Here is a 20,648-nt window from a genome sequence, read left to right on the forward strand (position 1 = left end):
AGAAAAATACCATATGATCTCAGTTATATGTGGAATCTAATGAACAAAATGAAGTGATGAACAAAACAGAAACAGAGGCATGGATACATGGAACATTCTGACTACTGTCAGGGGAGGGGGACTGTATCAAAGAAGGTGAAGGAATTAGCTAACGAATGTATATGCCTAACCCATAGACACAGACAATAGTGTGGTGATGGCCAGAGGGAGTGGGGAGGGAGCTGGGTGGAGCTGGGCGAAGGGGGACAAAACGGGGACATCTGTAATAGTGTCAACAATAAAAATAAAGTTAAAAAAAAAGTCAAACTACTATGGTGTTGTTTTAGGATACATCTATAATTTTATTACAAAACCATTCTTTTGGCATTAGTTGGTTACAGTAATAGCAAGATATTGTGAGTGGCATAGCAGCTCTGAGTAACAACTGCATTCCTTGCTTTTCCTAAACCATAATTTAAGCTACCTCATATCCATTACATATAAGTTATCTGTAATCATTTATGATGCAAATCCTGATGCATATACCATTTAGGGAGGAGTTGATGCTAAGGGATTAATTAAAGTAAATGTTGATAAGACTACAAAAGGACATTTATGGGACTTTTTTCCTTCTCCCTCCCCCAAATTACTTTGCTATAAAATAATCGAATTACTTAGAGCTAGTCTGCATGGCAGCAGCACCCAAGGAACATCGTACTTAGTTCTTGTTAAAAAGCAATACCTGTGCAGTGCATGTTTTACACTACAGGCACAGGGAATGATCACTCTAGTTTTAAACTCCTGCATTAGAGTCTCTTAAAAAAATAAAAGCAGTCTATCAAGTTCTTCTAGATGGTGTTATTGCTGTACATTTGTTGGTGGGTCACTTTCTGTGCTGTGTTTGCTTTGAAGAGATCTTCCAATATATCTCCAATACTCCTTTCTTATAGTGTCCTTTTCTTTAGCTAGGATTTCACATAACTAAAAATGAAAAACAGACAATTAATTCAAGAAAATGTGTAATTAAATCTTTAGGGCAAATGCTTTTGAGCTAATACAGTTTAACTCAATCACATTCAAATGAGATACACCACCAGAGTTGCATACTATGTTCACTAGTGACGTGGGTATTGCTCTAAACAACAGAAATAGTCCTGCATTGAATTCTGAGTAACTGTGTTGAAAGGAACATGAATATTAGTGGCACTGGGAAGACCCAATTCTAAGATAGCAAAAAGCAAATGATGAGTCCCACGAGCTTACCTCTAATGCTTTATTAAGAATGTCCTCCTTGTTGTCACATTGGTTTTCTAGCATATCTTCATAGATATCCACAAGAAAGGCAATTAGGTAGGGGGAACTATGACTTGGTTGCAAATCAAGCAATTGATTTAATAGATTGGGATATTTGGAAAGACCACGGTCCTGCAAAATTCTAAAAACAGAAATTATTCTAAATTTTGAGAAGAGCAAAAAGAGTAGAAAGATCAAGAGAAAATAGCCCCTGTGACATAAGCAAGAAAAGGAGACATTTTGAATGAAGTTGAAACTAAATAAAATTCATACAAAATTCAAGCAAAAAATAAATCTTCTTAAAATTAAGAAGTGAAGGAAAACACAGGAGAGTTTTAACTTATCCTTTTAGCTCCTATCCCTTTAGCTCTCCAGATATTACAGGCCCCTACCCGGCACACACCTCCCAATGTGACTGGGCACCTCCCAATGTATTTTGGCTCTTGGAGACCTTTAAGTTCGACAGGGAGCCTGGGTATGTCAGTGGCCAGGCAAGGGAAACCTTGTAGGTTTAACAAGTAAGACTTGTAACAGGAGCCTAACTGGTTTGGCTCAGTGGATAGAGCATCAGCCTGCGGACTGAAAGATGCCAGTTTTGATTCCAGTCAAGGGCATGTACCTTGGTTGCGGGCACATCCCCAGTGGGAGGTGTGCAGGAGGCAGCTGATCAATGTTTCTCTCTCATTGAGGTTTCTGACTCTCTATCCCTCTCCCTTCCTCTCTGTAAAAAATCAATATTTTTTTAAAAAAAGTGAATCAGAGAGGCTGCCTGCATTTGTGCAATCTGATTGTAAATAGTTGGCCTTGCCTTACTGTGTTCCTGAGCTGCACATACAATGAGGGTGCGTGTTCCATTCTTTTTTTTTTTTTTTCACTGTCTAAGTCTATATAATGGCTTGTCTCATAGAGAAGAGCACTGGAATAGGTTAGACTTCATTGCTATAGCAAGCTGTATTCCATTCTTTGACATAAAGACTATAGGATTCATAACTTCAGTTATACTTTATTATTGTTCACTCATGGACTACTCTAAAAACTGGGCTGTTATACGTGCTTGGGAGGTGGAGAGAAGGGTAGAGGACACTGTTCTTGGGTGTTGCCATAATACACTTCTCTCAGAGAAAAACAGAAAAATTTTAATATCATTTTGGAATCTGATTATGGAACATAGTCCATAATGCATCATATTAACAGGTTGTATTTTATATAAAACAAGCAAAAAACATCCTCTTACCCTTTCAAATAGTTCCATGCACTTTCATTGTGTGGTACGAGCTTGATCATTTCCAGAGTGTACCTGTAAGAAAAAGAGCACAAATACGTGTATGATTTTAAGAGCAGTGCAATAATTAGAAACAGTTTTAATAAGATGGTAGCATAGCTTAGATATGTGCTTTCATTTCTCTCCGAGTGGACTTTGGTACCCTCTCTAGGTCATATTTAAGTCTCTCCAGTCTCCAACTGTCAATTCTTTTTGACATTGTTCTTCCCTATTGAATATTTGTATCTAATTCTGGAGAAGGACACTCAATATGAAGGCTCAATTCACAACAGAAAAGAAATGGAATATTTCCTTTAATTTAGGCTTTCCCTCTGAAGGAAAATGTCAGCTAAAACAAGATTTTCCTTTTACTTGTAAAGCAATCTTGGGGGGAAAGTCTAAGATCTATTTATGGCTGTAAATTCTTAATTGTTGAAAAAGGAGAACTATATAATCTTAGTAAATGCTTGATAAATAGTAACTATTATTAATAGTGCTAGAAGGTTATGTACTCAAATAGAAATATTACTATTACCATGATGTATTTAGTGGAAAAAAAAAAAGCAATGTGTATAATATGATTGTCCAGGTTTCTCTGTGTGTTTGCAATGTATTTATAAGGCTTGAAAGGATTCATTACTTGTAGCTCACACTAAAGAATGGGATATGGGCCCTGGCCAGATAACTCAATTGGTTAGAGTGTTGTTTCAATATGGCAAGGTTGTGGTTTGATCCCCCATCAGAGCACATACAAGAATTGACCAATGAATGCATGGATAAGTGGAACAACAAACTGATGTTTCTCTCTCTCCCCTTTACTCTCTCTCAAATCAATGGGGAGGGGGGAAATACCCCACAATTTTTCAAGAATGGGATATGGGAAGAAGAATAAGAGATTTTGATGTTTAATGTTACACAATTCAGTATAATTCCCCACAAGCAGACTGCATTGTTTTTATAATAAAAGGGAAAAACTATAGAAAATAATCAGCTACACCTGTATTCTTAGAGTGGAATTTAATTAACAAACTAAATTATAGAAAACTGCTGCTATTCTTAGCATCTTAAATATTTCTTTTACCTATCTAAAGGGTATAATAAACTTTAAGAATGGAAAACTCTTAGATTCTTGGCTGATTATTTTTATTTCTATTTGGTACTAGAAAGCCAGTGATCTTCCTTTAAAGGCTATGAGAGAAGTCTGCATTTTCCAAACTCTTTATATTCAATTTTTAAAATATCTTATTATGTCTAACCTGATGTAGTAGGCTACAGTAAATAAGGAACATATAATATTTTTAAACTTCCTAATTATTAACTGGATTATTTCAAGGTAGAATAGCCTAAAGCATCCTAACTTTTGCAAGGTAGCTATCTAACTTTCTGAAGGATGATGCTTTGCTTTCCTTCAGAGCACCCTTTTCCTAATCCTCACAATGGAATACCAACTATAAAAAGGAAAAAACAGGAGCTGTTAATTAACTTTCACAATTAAAATTATGATTATGGTCTCATGAGGCTATAAAAGCAAACATTTTTAAATTTAAATCAGACTACTGAGACAAAACAGACAAAAGCCAGAAAAGAGGTGGCTATTAATGTTTATGGATATACACACACATTCATGCCAATTCAGAAATTTCTGGCTCTTATAACAGACTTATGCTTGCTAGACCAGTAGTTTTCAAATGAGGATAACTATGCTCCCGAGGGGTCATCTGGCAATATTGGGGGGACATTTCTGTTTGTCACAACTGGGGAGGGAGGGTTACTACTGATCTACAGATGCCCCTCGACTTGGGACAGGGTTATATCCCGATAAACCCATCATAAATTGAAAATATTGTAACTCAAAAATGCATTTAATACACCCAACATACAGAACATCATAGCTGGTTTCTACTGAATTCTACTGCTTTCACAACATCTTTTATTTAAAAAAAGCTTTATTGTTGAGAGTACTACATATGTTCCTCTTTTTCCCCCACTGACCACTTCTAGCCCACCTCCAACCCCCACCCCTTTCACAACATCTTAAAGTCAAAAAGTCATAAATCGAACCATCGTAAGTCAAGGACTGTCTGTGTAGGGTATACAGGCCAGGTATGCTCCACATACTACAATGCACAGGACAGCCCCTACAGCAAAGATTTATCTGGCTCAAAACCCTGCACTAGAACATGGCATCAGGGGACTATTATCCAAGATACAAAAGAATTTAATACGATAGTTTTAAACAAAGCTTCCTAGACACTATGAAATCTGATTTCTTCTCAATTCTACAGTAACAACAATATTTCAAGGAAGTTAAGATATTACAAAGCAGAGGTATACTACATACTTGTAAATTTATCATTATCAATTTCATCTAAGTATTCTGTCCTATTAGTTCCGTGAGGGTAGAACTGGGGGCAGTCCTGACCTTTGCTGTATCCCCAATACCTGACGTATGGTAGGCACACAAATATTCTTTTACTGAGTGAGCATGTGAAGGAGATTACTAACTGGACTTCTCTTTCCAATATAGCCCGATCATTGTAACCAGTGGTGTTAGAAATTACGAAGTATCTTTGGTTCCAGACAGAATTATTTCTCACATCCTCTTTAAGAAGTTGGTCTACATACTGCAGCTCATTATCCCAAAGTTTAAATTCCTAAAAAAAAATAAATAATAAAACATCCAATTAGAAATGTCCCATTATTTATAAAAAATAAAAATTAATCAAATTTCAGCAAAGCTAAGTAGGTCTAACTGAAGATGTGGGACTCAGCACACAGTTGGAGGAGAATGACAGTTGCAGGTCAAGCAAATGCAGTGGGAAGAAAAGAAATCAAAGACAAGGGATTGGTCATGAGGGATGAAAACAATCAGGAAGAGAGAGCAGCCAAAGCAGCCTGCAATTCAGTACCATCTTCTTGAGAACAATTCAGGTAACCAGACGCACGTTTATGCTGAGCCAACAATTATTCCAAAGGACAAAATCAAAAGCAAAAGAAGTATATTTAACTAAAAGCTTATGCATTGTTTATGGTGAAATTTTAGAGAAACATAAATCCCACTAAACTTAGTAAGAAAATGATTAACTACAACATATTAATTTGATGTGATTAATCTGATATTAATAATTAAATAAAACAAATATTCAAAATGCACACATATGACAAAATTACATTAAAATAGATGTAGAGAAAGACCCACAATTAGGTTTAGACATAAAGTTTTCACATTATAAAGCTATTTTTTAGAGGAGAAACCAAGATGGCGACATAGGTAAACACCTGAACTTGCTGCCGTGCACAACCACTTCAAAACTACAACTAAAAGACAAAACGGACATCATCCAGAACCACAGGAAGGCTGGCTAAGTAGAGATTCTACAACTAGAAGGGAAGAGAAAAGCACACTGAGACTCAGAGGAGGTGCGGAAGTAAAGTGCAGAGGTATGGAGGCGCGCGCAGAGAGGACTGGCAACTGAGTATGCGGCTGGCTTTTTCAATCTGCAGGGAGACACAAGCTCCTGACTGCTCTGAACTCCAGTTCCGGGCGAGACTCTGGGGACTCAGACTCATACGGGGAGAAACTGGACTGTCTGGCAGCAAAACTCAAGGGCGGCTTTCTCTCAGAGGTGCTTGCAGCGATTACCAAGGGACACTGAGACCTGGGGGCCGCTTAGGGCAGGGCGGACGGGAAGCCACTGCTGTTTGCTCTGTCCCGAGACTCCGCCCCATCCAAGCTGTGCACAGAGGCTTTTGCATATGAATGGCCTGGTCCTTTGAAATCTAAAATTACCTTACAAACTGCAGCTGAGACAGAGAGACCCAGAACATCCAAAAGAAGGCCCAAGGCACCACAGCAGCTTGCACTGCTTCACAGCTGGGCCTCATCTGGGCACCTCCAAAACCCAAACAAAGAAGAGGAATCTGCAGATCTCTCTGTAGCTCCTGCTGGGTGGCCTCAGGCAGAGGCTAAATTAGCACCTCCTTGGAGATCCAAGAGCCAGTGTACACAGGGGTCAGAGTAGGACCATCCAGATTACAACTCCTCAGATCCATAAGGGAAACACTCAGGGGGCAGACTCAGTGAGCACCAAAGCCCCAATGAAGCAAGTCTTGCCTCTTAAGGGTGTCTCCAGCACAGAAGTTCTCCCATCGTAGACACAGCTGATCCTCACAGCCAATTGGCTTGGAGGTCAATTCCTCCCAGTGATACCAACAACAATCAAGGTTTAACTACAACAAGACTGTGCACACAGCCCACAAAGGGGCACACCAAGAGTGTCCACCTCAGGTAACTGGAGAGGCTGAGCCAATGGGCCCTATAGGACAACTAGCACACAAAGCCACTCAGGGAAGCAGCCAAAATGCGGAGACAAAGAAACAGATCACAAATGAAAGAAATGGAGGAAAGCAAACGACTGGATATAGAGTTCAAAATCACGGTTATAAGGTTACTCAAGAATCTTCTAAAAAAAGGCCAATAAATTTAGTGAGACCCTCGAGGATATGAAAAAGGACCAACTAGAAATTAAGCATACACTGACTGAAATAAAGAATAATATACAGAGATCCAACAGCAGACTAGAGGATCGCATGAATCAAGTCAAAGATTTGAAATACAAAGAAGCAAAAAACACCCAACCAGAAAAGCAAAAAGAAAAAAGAATCCAAAAATATGAAGATAGTGTAAGGAGCCTCTGGGACAACTTCAAGCGTACCAACATCCGAATTATGGGGGTGCCAGAAGAAGAGAGAGAGCAAGATACTGAAAACCTATTTGAAGAAATAATGACAGAAAACTTCCCCCACCTGGTGAAAGAAATAGACTTACAAGTCCAGGAAGCGCAGAGAACCCCAAACAAAAGGAATCCAAAGAGGACCACACCAACATACATCATAATTAAAATGCCAAGAGCAAAAGACAAAGAGAGAATATTAAAAGCAGCAAGAGAAAAACAGTTACCTACAAGGGAGCAACCATACGATTGTCAGCTGATTTCTCAACAGAAACTATGCAGGCCAGGAGGGAGTGGCAAGAAATATTCAAAGTGATGAATAGCAAGAACCTACAACCAAGATTACTCTACCCAGCAAAGCTATCATTCGGAATTGAAGGGCAGATAAAGAGCTTCACAGATAAGAAAAAGCTAAAGGAGTTTATCACTGCCAAACCAGTATTATATGAAATGCTGAAAGGTATTCTTTAAGAAGAGGAATAAGAAGAAAAAGGTAAAGACAAAAACTATGAACAACAAAGTGACAACAAATACATATCTATCAACAAGTGAATCTAAAAATCAAGTTAATAAAAAGTCTGATGAACAGAATAAACTGGTGAATATAATAGGATCAGGGGCATAGAAAGGAAGTGGACTGACGATTCTTATGGGAAAGGGGTGTGGGTGGTGTGGGAAGAGACTTGACAAAAATAGTACACCTATGGATGAGGACAGTGGGTGTAAGGGCAGAGAGTGGGGTGGGTATCGGGTGGAGGGGAGCTATGGGGGCAAAAAGAGGACATCTGTAATAATGTGAACAATAAAGATTTATTAGAAAAATAAAATAAAATAAAAAATAAAAAATTGATGCTCTAACCAACAGAGCCAAAAAAAAAAAAAACACAATACACCAATGAATGTATAAATAAGGGGAACAACAAATTGATGTTTCTCTTTCCCACCTCCTCTCTCTTTAAAAATCAATAAATAAAAAATTATAAAATATAAAACAAAAAAAAAACAATAATGGAGAACAGAACCCATACAGATAATTTGGAAAAAAAGTAGAATGATCAAAACTTACAAATGCTCAAATAGACAGGGACATTAACTATGAAAAGCTAGTGGAGTTATAGTTCTTTTTTAATAGAAAAAAAGGTAGAAATTCATAAAAAATTAAAAATACTGAATACCTTAAAAAATATATCCCTTTATTCAAACTTAGAAAAGTTTAAAATTTTAAAGAAAAAATAATTTGATGAAATAATCTTGGTATAATGAATAGCGCAGAAAGTAGTAATTACTGGGAAAAATTTCACAAAAACAACGCTAGAATTGTTTGGTAGAATAAATTAAATGCCCAGAGTGGGAGTCCTAACTATTCTCTTCTATTCAAGATTTAGCATAAAATTTTAACAAATAGGCGGAAATAAAATATATATTAGTTCTGTAAAATCATATTCCTAAGTTTATATATGCAAAAACCGTAGTGTGTACAATGCTCTTGTTAATTAAAATAACAAAGTTGTATTAAAAATTAGAACTACTTTTTCTATTCAATTTGTTGGCAAATATAAGATGTGATATATATTCAATCTAAAAATATTAAGTTATTATTCTTCTTCTTTAATATGAAGCTACTTATGAATATATCTCAAGAAATTATAAAGGTTAACCAACATGAAGTATCAGATAATTAAGTAACTTAATAATTATTAATAATGATATACATATTGTGTGTTTATATGTATATACATAAACTACATGTGTGTTTCAGTTCAGAAGTATACTTGCAATTTAATAATTTTAATTATTTAATTCAGTTAAAAAATAAAAAATTGGAAAACATTGTAATAAGAAAGGCAATACCTGAATAACCCACTGTCGATGTTGCCAGGCATGATAATTCTTTGCATCCTGATTAAGAATATCAGCAATAAACTCAAGCTCCTGAGATGGATCTTTTAGCCACTCCACTAGTACTCGCCTATGATGCCTAAAGCCGAGTGGAAAAGGGAGAGAAGTTTTGTGTGAATTTATTCAGGAACTAAAGTAACAGTTGCATGTGCTGTGCTAGGTGATGTGAAGGGACACTTAAGAAACAGAAATCATCTCTAACTCTCAAGGCTCTACTGGAGAGAAAAGGTAACAAAAAAGAAACACTAAGAGAAAAAACTTCAGAATACTAAGTTGAAAAACAAAACAGTGATTTGTGATTTTTGTATAAAATGAAATCAAATAGTTTACAGCTTAAAGGAGGTTTAACTCAAGCTAAGTCTTTTAATAACCACAAAATTCTATCAAAGACCAATGGCATAAGACTATAGGATATATAATATCATTTTATCAAGTTTGAAGCTCCTCTGGTTATAAATAGACTGTCAGTTTTCCTTAAGTCCAAGTGTCACTGTACAAGCAAATAAATACTCATTTCACTAGTTTGTGGGCAGAATTGTAGCTATGATAAGTGACAAATTTGTCAAAAGAGGAGTTTTCCATGTTGGAAAAACAAAACAAAAAAACCTATCCCTGACTAGCTAGTTGCTATCCCTTCTTTTCTCAACAGCAAACCCTCATCTCCCATTTATGATTCACCCCACTATGTGCCTTCTTTTCTCTTCCTACCACTTCCCTCCTGCCCACCCAGTCACCACCCCACCCAGGTGGGAGGACTGTCATGCCAAGATCACTAACTCATATTCACTTAATTAACAAACTCGATGGTCATCTTTTAGTCCTTACTTTCCTTGACCTGTCAGCAGTATTGAAACCCTCATCCACTCCTTTCTTCTTAAAACTCTCTTTTCTCTTGGTTTCTGTGGTGACACTGAACTTTTGGTTTCCTTGCTCAGTCAACCTGGAATGCTTTTTTTTTTTTTTAAATATATTTATTGATTTTTTTACAGAGAGGAAGGGAGAGGAATAGAGGGCTAGAAACATCAATGGGAGAGAAACATCGATCAGCTGCCTTCTGCACACCTCCTACTGGGGATGTGCCCGCAACCAAGGTACATGCCCTTGACCAGAATTGAACCTGGGACCCTTCAGTCCACAGGCTGATGCTCCATCCACTGAGCCAAACCGGTTAGGGCCTGGAATGCTTCTTAAATGATGTTTACTGGTGTTCTTTCCTCAGCCTTCTCCTCTAATTCTCCCTGAGCATCCTCATCCATAGCTATGACTTCAACTCCTTTGAGCATTTTTCAACCATGTACTGGACCACAATACTATATAGGTTTTTCCATAGGCACATCAAACGCCATTTGTCCAATACTGGATCCATCTCTCTTCCCCAGAAATGTGCTGCTTTGTCTTATAAATTTCCCAGTGGTTGGCGCTACCATTCACCCAGTGGTCAAGCCAAATATATTGACATCATTGTTCTTCATCACTCCTCCAATAAATTAAACTTCAAACCTGTTGCTTTTGTCTGCAAACCCTCTCTCGAATATATCCTTCTCTCTCCTAAACCCCCTTCCCACGCTCTCTTAGCCTATACCAGTGCCATGGCCTACCAGGGCTGTGAACCTATTCCATCTATGCTCCACCCTACAGTCAGGGTAAAATTTCTAAGACACAAAACCAACCATGTTACTTCCTTAATTAAAATTTGGCAATAACTCTGCACTACCTAAGATCAAGTCCACACTCCTTACTAATGTTCATAATGCTCTTTATGATCTTATCCCATTTACTCTAATCACATGGATTTATACAACTCCCTGAGTGCATTGTGCTCTTGCATGCGTCTCCCCAGAATATTTCCTTTGCCCCAGAGATTGTTCCTCTCAGAAATCAACCTTAAATCTCAGGCATAAAGACAGGCATGTGTCGCCGAAACCGGTTTGGCTCAGTGGATAGAGCGTCAGCCTGCAGACTCAAGGGTCCTGGGTTCGATTCCGGTCAAGGGCAGGTACCTTGGTTGCGGGCACATCCCCAGTAGGGGGTGTGCAAGAGGCAGCTGATCGATGTTTCTCTATCATCGATGTTTCTAACTCTCTATCTCTCTCTCTTCCTCTCTGTAAAAAATCAATAAAATACATTTAAAAAAAAAAAAAAGACAGGCATGTGTCGATTATTATATTGGGGGGAAAAATGGTATAACTCCTGCATTTTGAGCAGGCAGTGAGTGGCACAAAGTGGAGACAGTTGCTTCTGGTACTTCACTAGCTTCAGTACCACTCCCTCCAGCTCACCTCCTCCTCTACCACCACCACGACCACCACCACCACACCTTCAACCTCCACTTCCTCCACCAACATGACCTCCTCCTCCTCCACAACAGCAGCTACAGCAGCTTTCACTCTTGGAGGGCTCACTGTATCCTGGGTACTGTTCAAACTCTTTATTTCTTTGTCCTCTGCTCCATTATTTACCTTTCTTTTCCCATTGCTCCCCTCACAAATACTAATCTATACTCTTGTCTATCTTAACTTAGGGGCTTAATTTTTAGAACAAATATACTCTGTGAAAAACTATCATTATGCTTTTCACACTACACTGTAAATTAACTGGTTTTATTATTTGCTTTTCCTTTTAGATTGTATCTGGTTCATCTTTGTATCTCCAGCATCAGTATAAATATTTTAAATAAAAAAATAAATACAAGATCAAATACCAAAAAGGCATTTTTTTAAAAATATATTTTATGGATTTTTTTTTACAGAGAGGAAGGGAGAGGATAGAGAGCTAGAAACATCGATGAAAGAGAAACATCGACCAGCCGCCTCCTGCACACCCCCCACCAGGGACGTGCCCGCAACCAATGCACATGCCCTTTGACCGGAATCGAACCTGGGACCCTCCAGTCCGAAGTCCGACGCTCTATCCACTGAGCCAAACCGGTTTTGGCCCAAAAAGGCATTTTTTAACACAAAGAAAATATTTCAAATTTTTTAACTCAAATTCTTTTCTGAGTCTAGCAGGATTACATGCTAGATGTTTTAAATAATAGTAGCAAACATTTTAGTGTTAACCATGGGTCAGGCACTACTTTAAACACTAAAAATATTGTTTCATTTAATCCTCCTAACAACCCTGTGAGGCAGGTAACATTAGCTTCAATGCAAAGTACTAAAATTATAAAGAAACAAACAATTCCCTATATTTGCATCACCCATTGGTAGGTACTACCAGCATAGTAACATGTTTCCCTCCTATTTTCATCCTACCAAACTTGGTAGTTTTTGGGCTGTTCTTCAATTATTGCAGTGATGTAGTTCATTTCCTCATGTAGATCCTTTTGAAGTGACTTCAAGAGAACTCTCCGGAAATGCCTAGAGCAAACATCAAGCATTCAAAGTCTCATTACTCCACATACATCGCGTCCCCACAGTATCAAATAAAGCTACAAGACAACAGAATAAGACTTTTTTTTTTTGGTTTAAACTCCCACATATATCTGGTCATTGGAAGAATCAAGCATTTAAAAGTAATTTTTTTCTTCCCATCCTCCCAAACCCTCTCTTTGGGCAATTATCAGTTTGTGCTCTACAACTATGAGTCTGTTTCTGCTTTGTTTTATTTATTCATTTATTTTGTTTTCTTTTTGATTCCACATATACGTAAAACCATATGGCATTTGTCTTTCTCTGTCTGACTTCACTTAGCATAATACCTGCTATGTCCATCCATGTGCCATAAATGGCAAGATTTCATTCTTTTTTATTGCTGCATAATATTCCACTGTGTATACAGGGTGTGGCAAAAGTAGGTTTACATTTGTAATACAAATAATACAATAATTAATAAATAATAATACAAGAATAAACTTTTGCATACTCACAACTGTAAATCTACTTTTGCCCATTGCTGTATATATGGTACACTACATCTTTATCCGTTCATCTATTGATGGACATCTAGGTTGCTTCAATTTCTCGGTTGTTACTAGTAATGCTGCAAGGAACATAGATGTGCATAATCTTTTCAAATTAGTGTTTTTGCTTTCTTCAGATAAACGCCCCAAAGTAGAATTGCTGGATGACATGGCAGCTCTACTTTTAATTTACTGAAGAATCTTCATAAGAGGCAAGCATTTTGAAGTAAAAATAGCGAAAGGCAACAAATGTGACATACAAGAAAAGACAAACAACTAATGATTATTTTTAGGTAATAATCTGGGGTTACCTGTGTTGTATTACACAAGAATCAAAGACATTTCTTTCCCTGTACGGTAAGCTTGTTCATTTAGATAATCCTATCTAAAAAAGAGGGAATATGCTAATTGACCATCATGCCCTCACAAAGATGGCAGTGCCCACAGCCAATAAGGAGGGAATATGCTAATTGACCTCCACGCCCTCAAAGATGGCGGCACCCACAGCCACAAGATGGCGGCGCCCAGTCCCCTCAGCCCCTCAGGGCCTGCCCAAGGCACAGGCAAGCCTCGGATGGTGGCTGCCCAGCCGATGCCCGAGGCGAAGGAAAGCCTCGGATGGCGGGTGCCCAGCCGCCCAGGGCTGCCCAAGACTCAGGTAACCAGGGCTGGCTGAGGTTGCGCTGCTGGCAGTGGCAGCAGCAGAGGTGTGATGGGGGCGTCGCCTTCCCCTAAGGACCAGGTCGCCTCCCGCCCCCGAGGGCTCCTGGACTGTGAGAGGGGGCAGGCTGGACTGAGGGACCCCCCCACTCCAGTGCATGAATTTTCATGCACTGGGCCTCTAGTTATTTATATAATAGTTCATTTAGGTAATTATTTACATAATAGTTCATTTAGATAATTATTTATATAATAAATTAATTCCATTACAAACATTATCACATATTTTACTTTTAAAACCACCACAAAAATGCTACTTATAAATAAAACAAATGTTATGGACAGTGAATTCTGTATCTTCCACAGAAGGAAAAGATAATATTTAAAATGAAAACAAAATTAAGCATACTATTTAGAATATACAGTTTAATTCAAGAAAAAACAGCTAGAGTTACTACCTCTGAGGAGTGGGACTTTGGTAGTGAGAAGGAATGGGGTAGAGGTTGCTATTTTTCATATGCAAATTATTATTTTGACAAAAATTAAAGTTCAGTTAAGAAAAAGAAAAGCCATCCAAACTAAAACATAAGATATTTAAACAGGAAATATTAATAATGTATTACTTACCACACTGTATAATTGGCTGCATTTAACTCTATAGCATCTCTGGTTAATTTAAAAGCTCGCTCACTTCTTTCATCACGCTGCAGAACGGCCCGGAAATAATCATAAACATCTCTAACTGTAAATAGCACAAAATTGCATTAGGACTATCCTTCTTGTTTAAACTACTATTATACTATAAAATGTTGTTATATCTTACAAAGAAAGATACTTCATTGCATTATTTAGAACAATAAGCAAAATTAGTCAAATGATTGTGTGAATACCACCCTGAAAATACTTTAGTATCACAGGCACAAAGTTTCTAAAACTTGTGTCTTTTTTTTCACTGAATGTTGTTTTTGTAATCTGTGTCCATGTTGTAACAGATCTAGATCTTCTTAATAGTTATATAGTAGTAGTAGTAAATTGTATGACAATACATTTTATTTACCCATTAGAGGCCTGGTGCATGAAATTCATGCACTTGGGCAGGGGGTACCTCAGCTCGGCCTGTGCCCTCTCACAGTCTGGGAGCCCTCAGGGATGTCTGACTGCCGCAGAGGTGGGGGAGGCTCCTGCCACCACTGCTGCACTCGCCAGCAGTCAGCCCAGCTTCCGGCTGAGCGGCGCTCCCCCTGTGGGAGCACCCTGACCACCAGGAGGCAGCTCCTGCATTGAGTATCTGCCCACTGGTGGTCAGTACACATCATAGTGACCAGTCATTCTGAGATTTGCATATTAGCCTTTTTTATGTAGGATTCTCCAAAACCTGGATATAGAGGAGGGAATAGAGTGCAGAGGTTAAATTTAAATAATTTGTTCAAGGTGACAGTAAAATGAAGTTAGAATGCGAACCAGGTGGTAATAAAATCTGGATAGTGACCTGCACTCATTCATAACCTCCTAGTATGTCTTCTGATGTCATATGCAAGAGTGAACCCAGAATGTATTATAGAAGCAGCACTTCAAGGTTGTAAGATGTGGGCATTTTCCAGTTTTACTAGATATACCACACTGCTTTCCAAAATGGCTAAAATATGAAAACTACCATCAGAAATACATGTATCTGTTTATATGTCCTAATACTTGATATCACAGGTTTAATCTTTGCTATTCAATTCATGGGTAGAAATGGCATTCCCATTTTAATTTGCATCTCTCTCATTCTTAATGATAATAAATTTTTCCCCTCTACTTAATAGACAATGAAATTTTCTCTTCTGTGAACTAAAGGTTATATCCTTTGTCCATTTTTTTTTTTAAATCCTCACCTGAGAATATTTTTTCCATTAATTTTTAGAGAGTGAAAGGGAGGAAATAAGAGGGGAGAAAGAAAGAGACAACACCCAGACCGGGGACAGGAACTGAACCTGCAACCGAGGTATGTGCCTTTGATCAGGGATCGAACCCAAGACCCATGGGCTGACACCCTAACCACTGAACCAAACCCATTCGGGCACTGTTGGCCCATTTTTAAAAAAATATATATTATTTTTATTGATTTTTTACAGAGAGGAAGGGAGAGGGAGAGAGAGTTAGTAACATCGATGAGAGAGAAACATCAATCAGCTGTCTCCTGCACACCCCCTACTGGAGATGTGCCCACAACCAAGGTACATGCCCTTGACCGGAATCGAACCTGGGATCCTTGATTCCACAGGCCGACACTCTATCCACTGAGCCAAACTGGTTAGGGCCCTTGGCCCATTTTTTTAATGTTTGTTTCCTTAACCTTTTGTAGGAATTCCTTATAAAGTTCTAAATTATCGATCCTCTGTTTTATATGGTGTATCTTCTCCCACAATGCTGTTTGCCTTTCAATTTATTCATGGTGTCTTCTCTTATACACATTTTATTTATTTATTTATTTATTTTATAATATATATTTTATTGATTTTTTACAGAGAGGAATGGAGAGGGATAGTTAGAAACATCGATGAGAAACACCAATCAGCTACCTCCTGCACACGCCCTACTGGAGATGTGCCCGCAACCAAGGTACATGCCCTTGATCAGAATCGAACCTAGGAACCTTCAGTCCGCAGGCTGACACTCTACTCACTGAGTCAAACCGGTTAGTGCTCTTATACACATTTTAAATTTTGATATATTCATATATCAATTTTTGATCGATAAGTCATATTTCATTATATTTTCCTTTGTGGTTTATAATCATAATATATGTAATAATTTAAAATGGTGATTTTCTTTTTTTATCTTGCAGAAAATATATTATTTTTAATAAGAGAAATATATGATTATATCAATTTTCTCCAACATCTTTGTTATAGGTACCTTATGAATATGAAAAAATTGTGGTTTTTCATTTCTCTGATCACTAGTTTGGTTAACAATTTCTTCTAGTATTATATCTCCACATATAACATCTCACCATGTGAAAGCTTTTTATTTTTTATACAGTTATACCTTCTGATCTTTTCCTTAATCAATTCTGTCTTGTAACTTGCTCATTAATACCCTCTTCACTCCAAGAATGAAAGATTACTCTCTAATATTTGCTCCTAGTATGTTTATAATTTTGTTCTGAAATTATTTTCATGTAAGCTATGAGATAGGGATATAATTTTGCTTATATCCAAATGCATAGCAAACTGTTACAAAAACATTATTTGATTAATCTATCTTTTTCATACAGGTATGAAATATCCTTTTATCAAATATTAAATTCTCATTTATAGTGATGATGTATTTTTAGATTCCTTACTAATCTATTTCTGTTCCAGTTCCATATGATATTTTTAGTAATACATCTTCATATTTGGTAAGGCAAACCCTTACACCATTATTCTTCCTTTTCAAACATATCTTCGTATTACTTCATAATAAATAAATAAAAAACAATCAGTGCTTTTTGTAACAGAGGAATGATCTTGGATAACAAAGCCTTAACTGAAAGAAATATATATGTACATACATAAAACTACAGAACTAGCATTCCATTTTATTCATTTCACTTCCCTAGAACAACTAACAATTAACATTTGCACGACCTTCAAAGTACAAAGCATTTTCACATTCACTATGAAAGAATGATACTTTGTCAAAGAAAATAATCCATTCATTTTAATATCAGTAAATGTATTCCAACTGAGCCTAACACTCATTACTAAAATATTTCAAAATGCTCATGTTTCAGCAACCAAGGTTTATTCTAAATAAAACAGTAACTCATTTATGTTATAGATTAACTGTAAATGAAAAATACAATCCCAAAGTAGCTATTATGTATTAAAAAGTAACATTCATGTCTTGGCCGGATAGAGCATCGGCCCTGGCACCCAAGGGTGGCGGGTTCGAATCCCGGTCAAGGGCACATACCTGAGTTGCAGGTTTGATCCCCCACCCAAGTGGGGGCCTGTGAAGGAGGCAATCAATTGATATATTTCCCTCACATTGATATTTCTCTCTCTCTCTTTTTCTCTCCCTCCCTCCCTTCCTCCCTCCCTCTCCCTCTCTCTCCTTCTCCCTTCACTTCCTTCCACAAGCTCTAAAAATCAATTGAAAAAATATCCTTGGGTGAGGATAACAAAAAAACACACGAGAAATAATGTAACAACATTCATTACTTAGACTATGTCTCTTTGGACAAAATAAAAGTCATGAAAATAAGTTATAAAAAAAACACAATGTTAGCTTGTCATAGTCATTTAGATCTTTGTCAGACAAAACTCTATCATTTACCTAGCCATATAGTTGTGAATTTCAACTCTGCTACTAAGTTTGACTTCCAGACCTTTTCCTAATAAAAATAAACTTACATTTTTCACTATAAATGATCTGGACCACTGGATTGGGGCCATCGTTCTGTGGCACTGGCTCTATATCAGCCCATTCTGCTCTGTCTCTGAAATATATATATATATTTTTTCAGTGATTATATTCAAGTAGGTAAGAAAAAGAACACTGGTATTTTTAAAATAGCAACAATTACACTTACATTAATGCTAGTAGCTTTTAAACATCTTAATGTAACTATGGTTGGATTCTTCATGACCAAGTTTTGCCACTTTGCTTTACATGTTCAACTTTAAAATAAAAATAATGTAAATAATCTTCTAAATAAAATAAATTAACAGTTTTCAAACTTAAGATTTATATGTAAGAGGAAAAACATATTTTTGCATCACGTATACAATAGTTTTAAATTAGAAATCAATCTAATTCATTGGTCTAATAAGACTCTTTGGAGTTAGTATTTTTTTAAAACTGAGTAACAATTTACTAGGAATTGACATTTTAAAATCAAAGTAAGCACTATTAATTTACTGTACAACTGTCTGAGTTGAATTTTGGCTCTACCACTTACCAGCTGTGTGACCTTAAGTTACTTAACCTCCCTGAGCCTCAGTTTCTTCATTTATAAAATGGAGATGATAATATTACCAACCAAATTTAAAAGACTGTTTGGAGGATTGAGATAACATGTCAAGCACTTAAAATGTGCATTCAATGAATACTCCCATTATCAATGCTAAAATAACATTATAGTGGCAACAATTGGATACCACAGACATTTTTGTCTGAACTGCCCAGTGTGAACACTCTTTACTTATATTCTTTTCCTTTCACTTATTTTTTAGTTCTCTATACCAATGAGCTATTGACAGCAAAGATTCTGTGGCATCCAGACAATCCTGAAATTGTGTCCACCAGGGAAATCGCGGGAAGCAATTACCAGGGGTGTGAGACATGAGAAAAGTAAGGCTGCCATTTAGTCACTGGGAAAGGAGATTTAGTCACCGTGAATAAGCTGAATATTTCACAATTCAGACAGACAGGAGGAGGTTGGAGAACTATGGGGTCACCCCCACCAATTTAAAACGGTAAGACATTAACAATAAAACAGTAACAAAATCTGGACAGCGACTTGCACTCATTCATAAAAACAAGGCAAATAAGCAATCTAATGGATTTACCTAGAACTACAGGAGAGAAAAAAAATAGGACAAAAGAAAAATAAGACGTAAGGACTTCTCACTACTCTCTGTAGGTTCACTTGGAGCTAGGGAACAAGCGTTATCAGAAAACAAAGAGCTGACGGAGATGGGACCGGGTGTTGGCAGACACACGGAGAAAAGGCAGCAGAGTGTCAGCAGTTCCAACACTGCTCACTGCACAGCATTACGCGCGAGGCGAGGCGGGGAAGTGGACGGAGAGCCCAACAACCAACATCTTTCCACCCGTAAAGCCCGACGAGGTGCCGGCTGATGCTGGGCGCTAAAACGCTGAATGGAAATGTCCCAGTCCTTGAAGACCTTATACTAGCTCTCTCCATCTTAGCAGAACAAATCACGGGAAGTCCTTACACCTTGTCTTTCAAGTGAGCAAATCTGTAACTTACTGAAATAATCATTTCCTGCCAGATGGTCAAAAGGTGCCCACCCCCTCGGGGATGCAGTCAGCTTACTCTCAGGCCATTTTTGTGGGAGCAGGAACAGCGCGGGAGATTTCTTAAATTCCTGAACCAGGGACACCTACACAGCCTAAGAGCGCGGTCCAGGGTGTACCGTGGTTTCTACGCGGCTGGGCATCCGGCCGCCCCCGTCTCCCGGCGACAGCGTGGGCTCGGGGCAGCGCGAGGGCCGCGGGCGGGCCTGACCCCGCAGGGCGCGCCCCCCGCCGCCGGACAGCGAGGCCGCGGAAACTTTGGCCCGACAGGCGGAGGCAGCGGGAACCGACCCGGGAGCCGCCGCCGCGTGGAGCCGCCGCCCGCCGGGGAAGGGCCTCCGACCCGCGGCCCCGCAGGGGGCGTTACCTGTACAGAACATAGGTGGGCGAGTCCAGGCTCAGGAACCCGTCGTCCATAGGGGATGGCACCGCTTCTCCGGCCTCAGCCGCCATCACTTCTTCTTGCTGCTGCTGGGGCGGCGGGGGGTGCGGTAGGGGCGGCGGCGGCTCGGGCTGACCCGGCTCGCTGCCCTGCGTAGCCTCCCCGACCCCCTCGGTAGCCGCCATCACGCCTCGGCCCGCAGCGGAGTTGGCGGCGCAGGCCCCGCCCCTCCAGGCCCCGCCCCTCGCTCTCTTCCCCCGTCGGAACCCCGCTTCCGGTTTCCTGGCTTTCCTACCATAGAGATGCGGGCCAGAGAGTCTCCGCCTGGCGCCTTAGCCCAGGCCGACCTAGAAAGAAGCTCGCCTGCGGACGGGACTTCGCCCAACTCCGGAGGGGGCTCCGGGTTTCCCCTACGTCGTCCCATCTGTATATGCATCCCACGTGCTTGTACTCGGCCATTGGGGACGTGCTAGTGTTGTTAGGGTCCCTCAGCAGCGGAGATGGCTCCCCTTTCTTTTGTTCGCA

General features: G+C 38.9%; 1 protein-coding gene and 1 pseudogene across 1 annotated transcript; both read right to left on the bottom strand.

Annotated features, from left to right (window-relative positions):
- Nucleotides 1–317: 317 nt before the first annotated feature.
- FNTA (farnesyltransferase, CAAX box, alpha) lies at nt 318–20,361 on the bottom strand. The gene is made up of 9 exons (XM_054720002.1): nt 20,109–20,361; nt 18,112–18,197; nt 14,354–14,468; nt 12,420–12,524; nt 9,118–9,244; nt 5,039–5,187; nt 2,507–2,569; nt 1,243–1,414; nt 318–960 (listed from the first exon to the last, which is right to left on the bottom strand). Exons 1-9 carry the CDS (start codon nt 20,306–20,308, stop codon nt 838–840), a joined length of 1,140 nt encoding a protein of 379 aa, XP_054575977.1. The 5' UTR covers nt 20,309–20,361; the 3' UTR covers nt 318–837.
- Nucleotides 2,146–2,276, bottom strand: LOC114232411 (small nucleolar RNA SNORA28; annotated as a pseudogene).
- Nucleotides 20,362–20,648: the final 287 nt, after the last annotated feature.

This window comes from Eptesicus fuscus, chromosome 8 (genome assembly GCF_027574615.1).
Source record: "Eptesicus fuscus isolate TK198812 chromosome 8, DD_ASM_mEF_20220401, whole genome shotgun sequence".
NCBI classification, from domain to species: Eukaryota; Metazoa; Chordata; class Mammalia; order Chiroptera; family Vespertilionidae; genus Eptesicus; species Eptesicus fuscus.

Excerpts from the sequence above, each read along its gene's own strand:
- FNTA (XM_054720002.1), bottom strand. The coding sequence starts at position 20,308 with ATGGCGGCTACCGAGGGGGTCGGGGAGGCTACGCAGGGCAGCGAGCCG. Across the intron at positions 2,570-5,038 it reads ATATTGGAAAGAGAAGTCCA|GTACACTCTGGAAATGATCA; the intron begins GTTAGTAATCTC and ends TTTTTCTTACAG. Across the intron at positions 961-1,242 it reads TTCTTAATAAAGCATTAGAG|TTATGTGAAATCCTAGCTAA; the intron begins GTAAGCTCGTGG and ends TTTCATTTTTAG.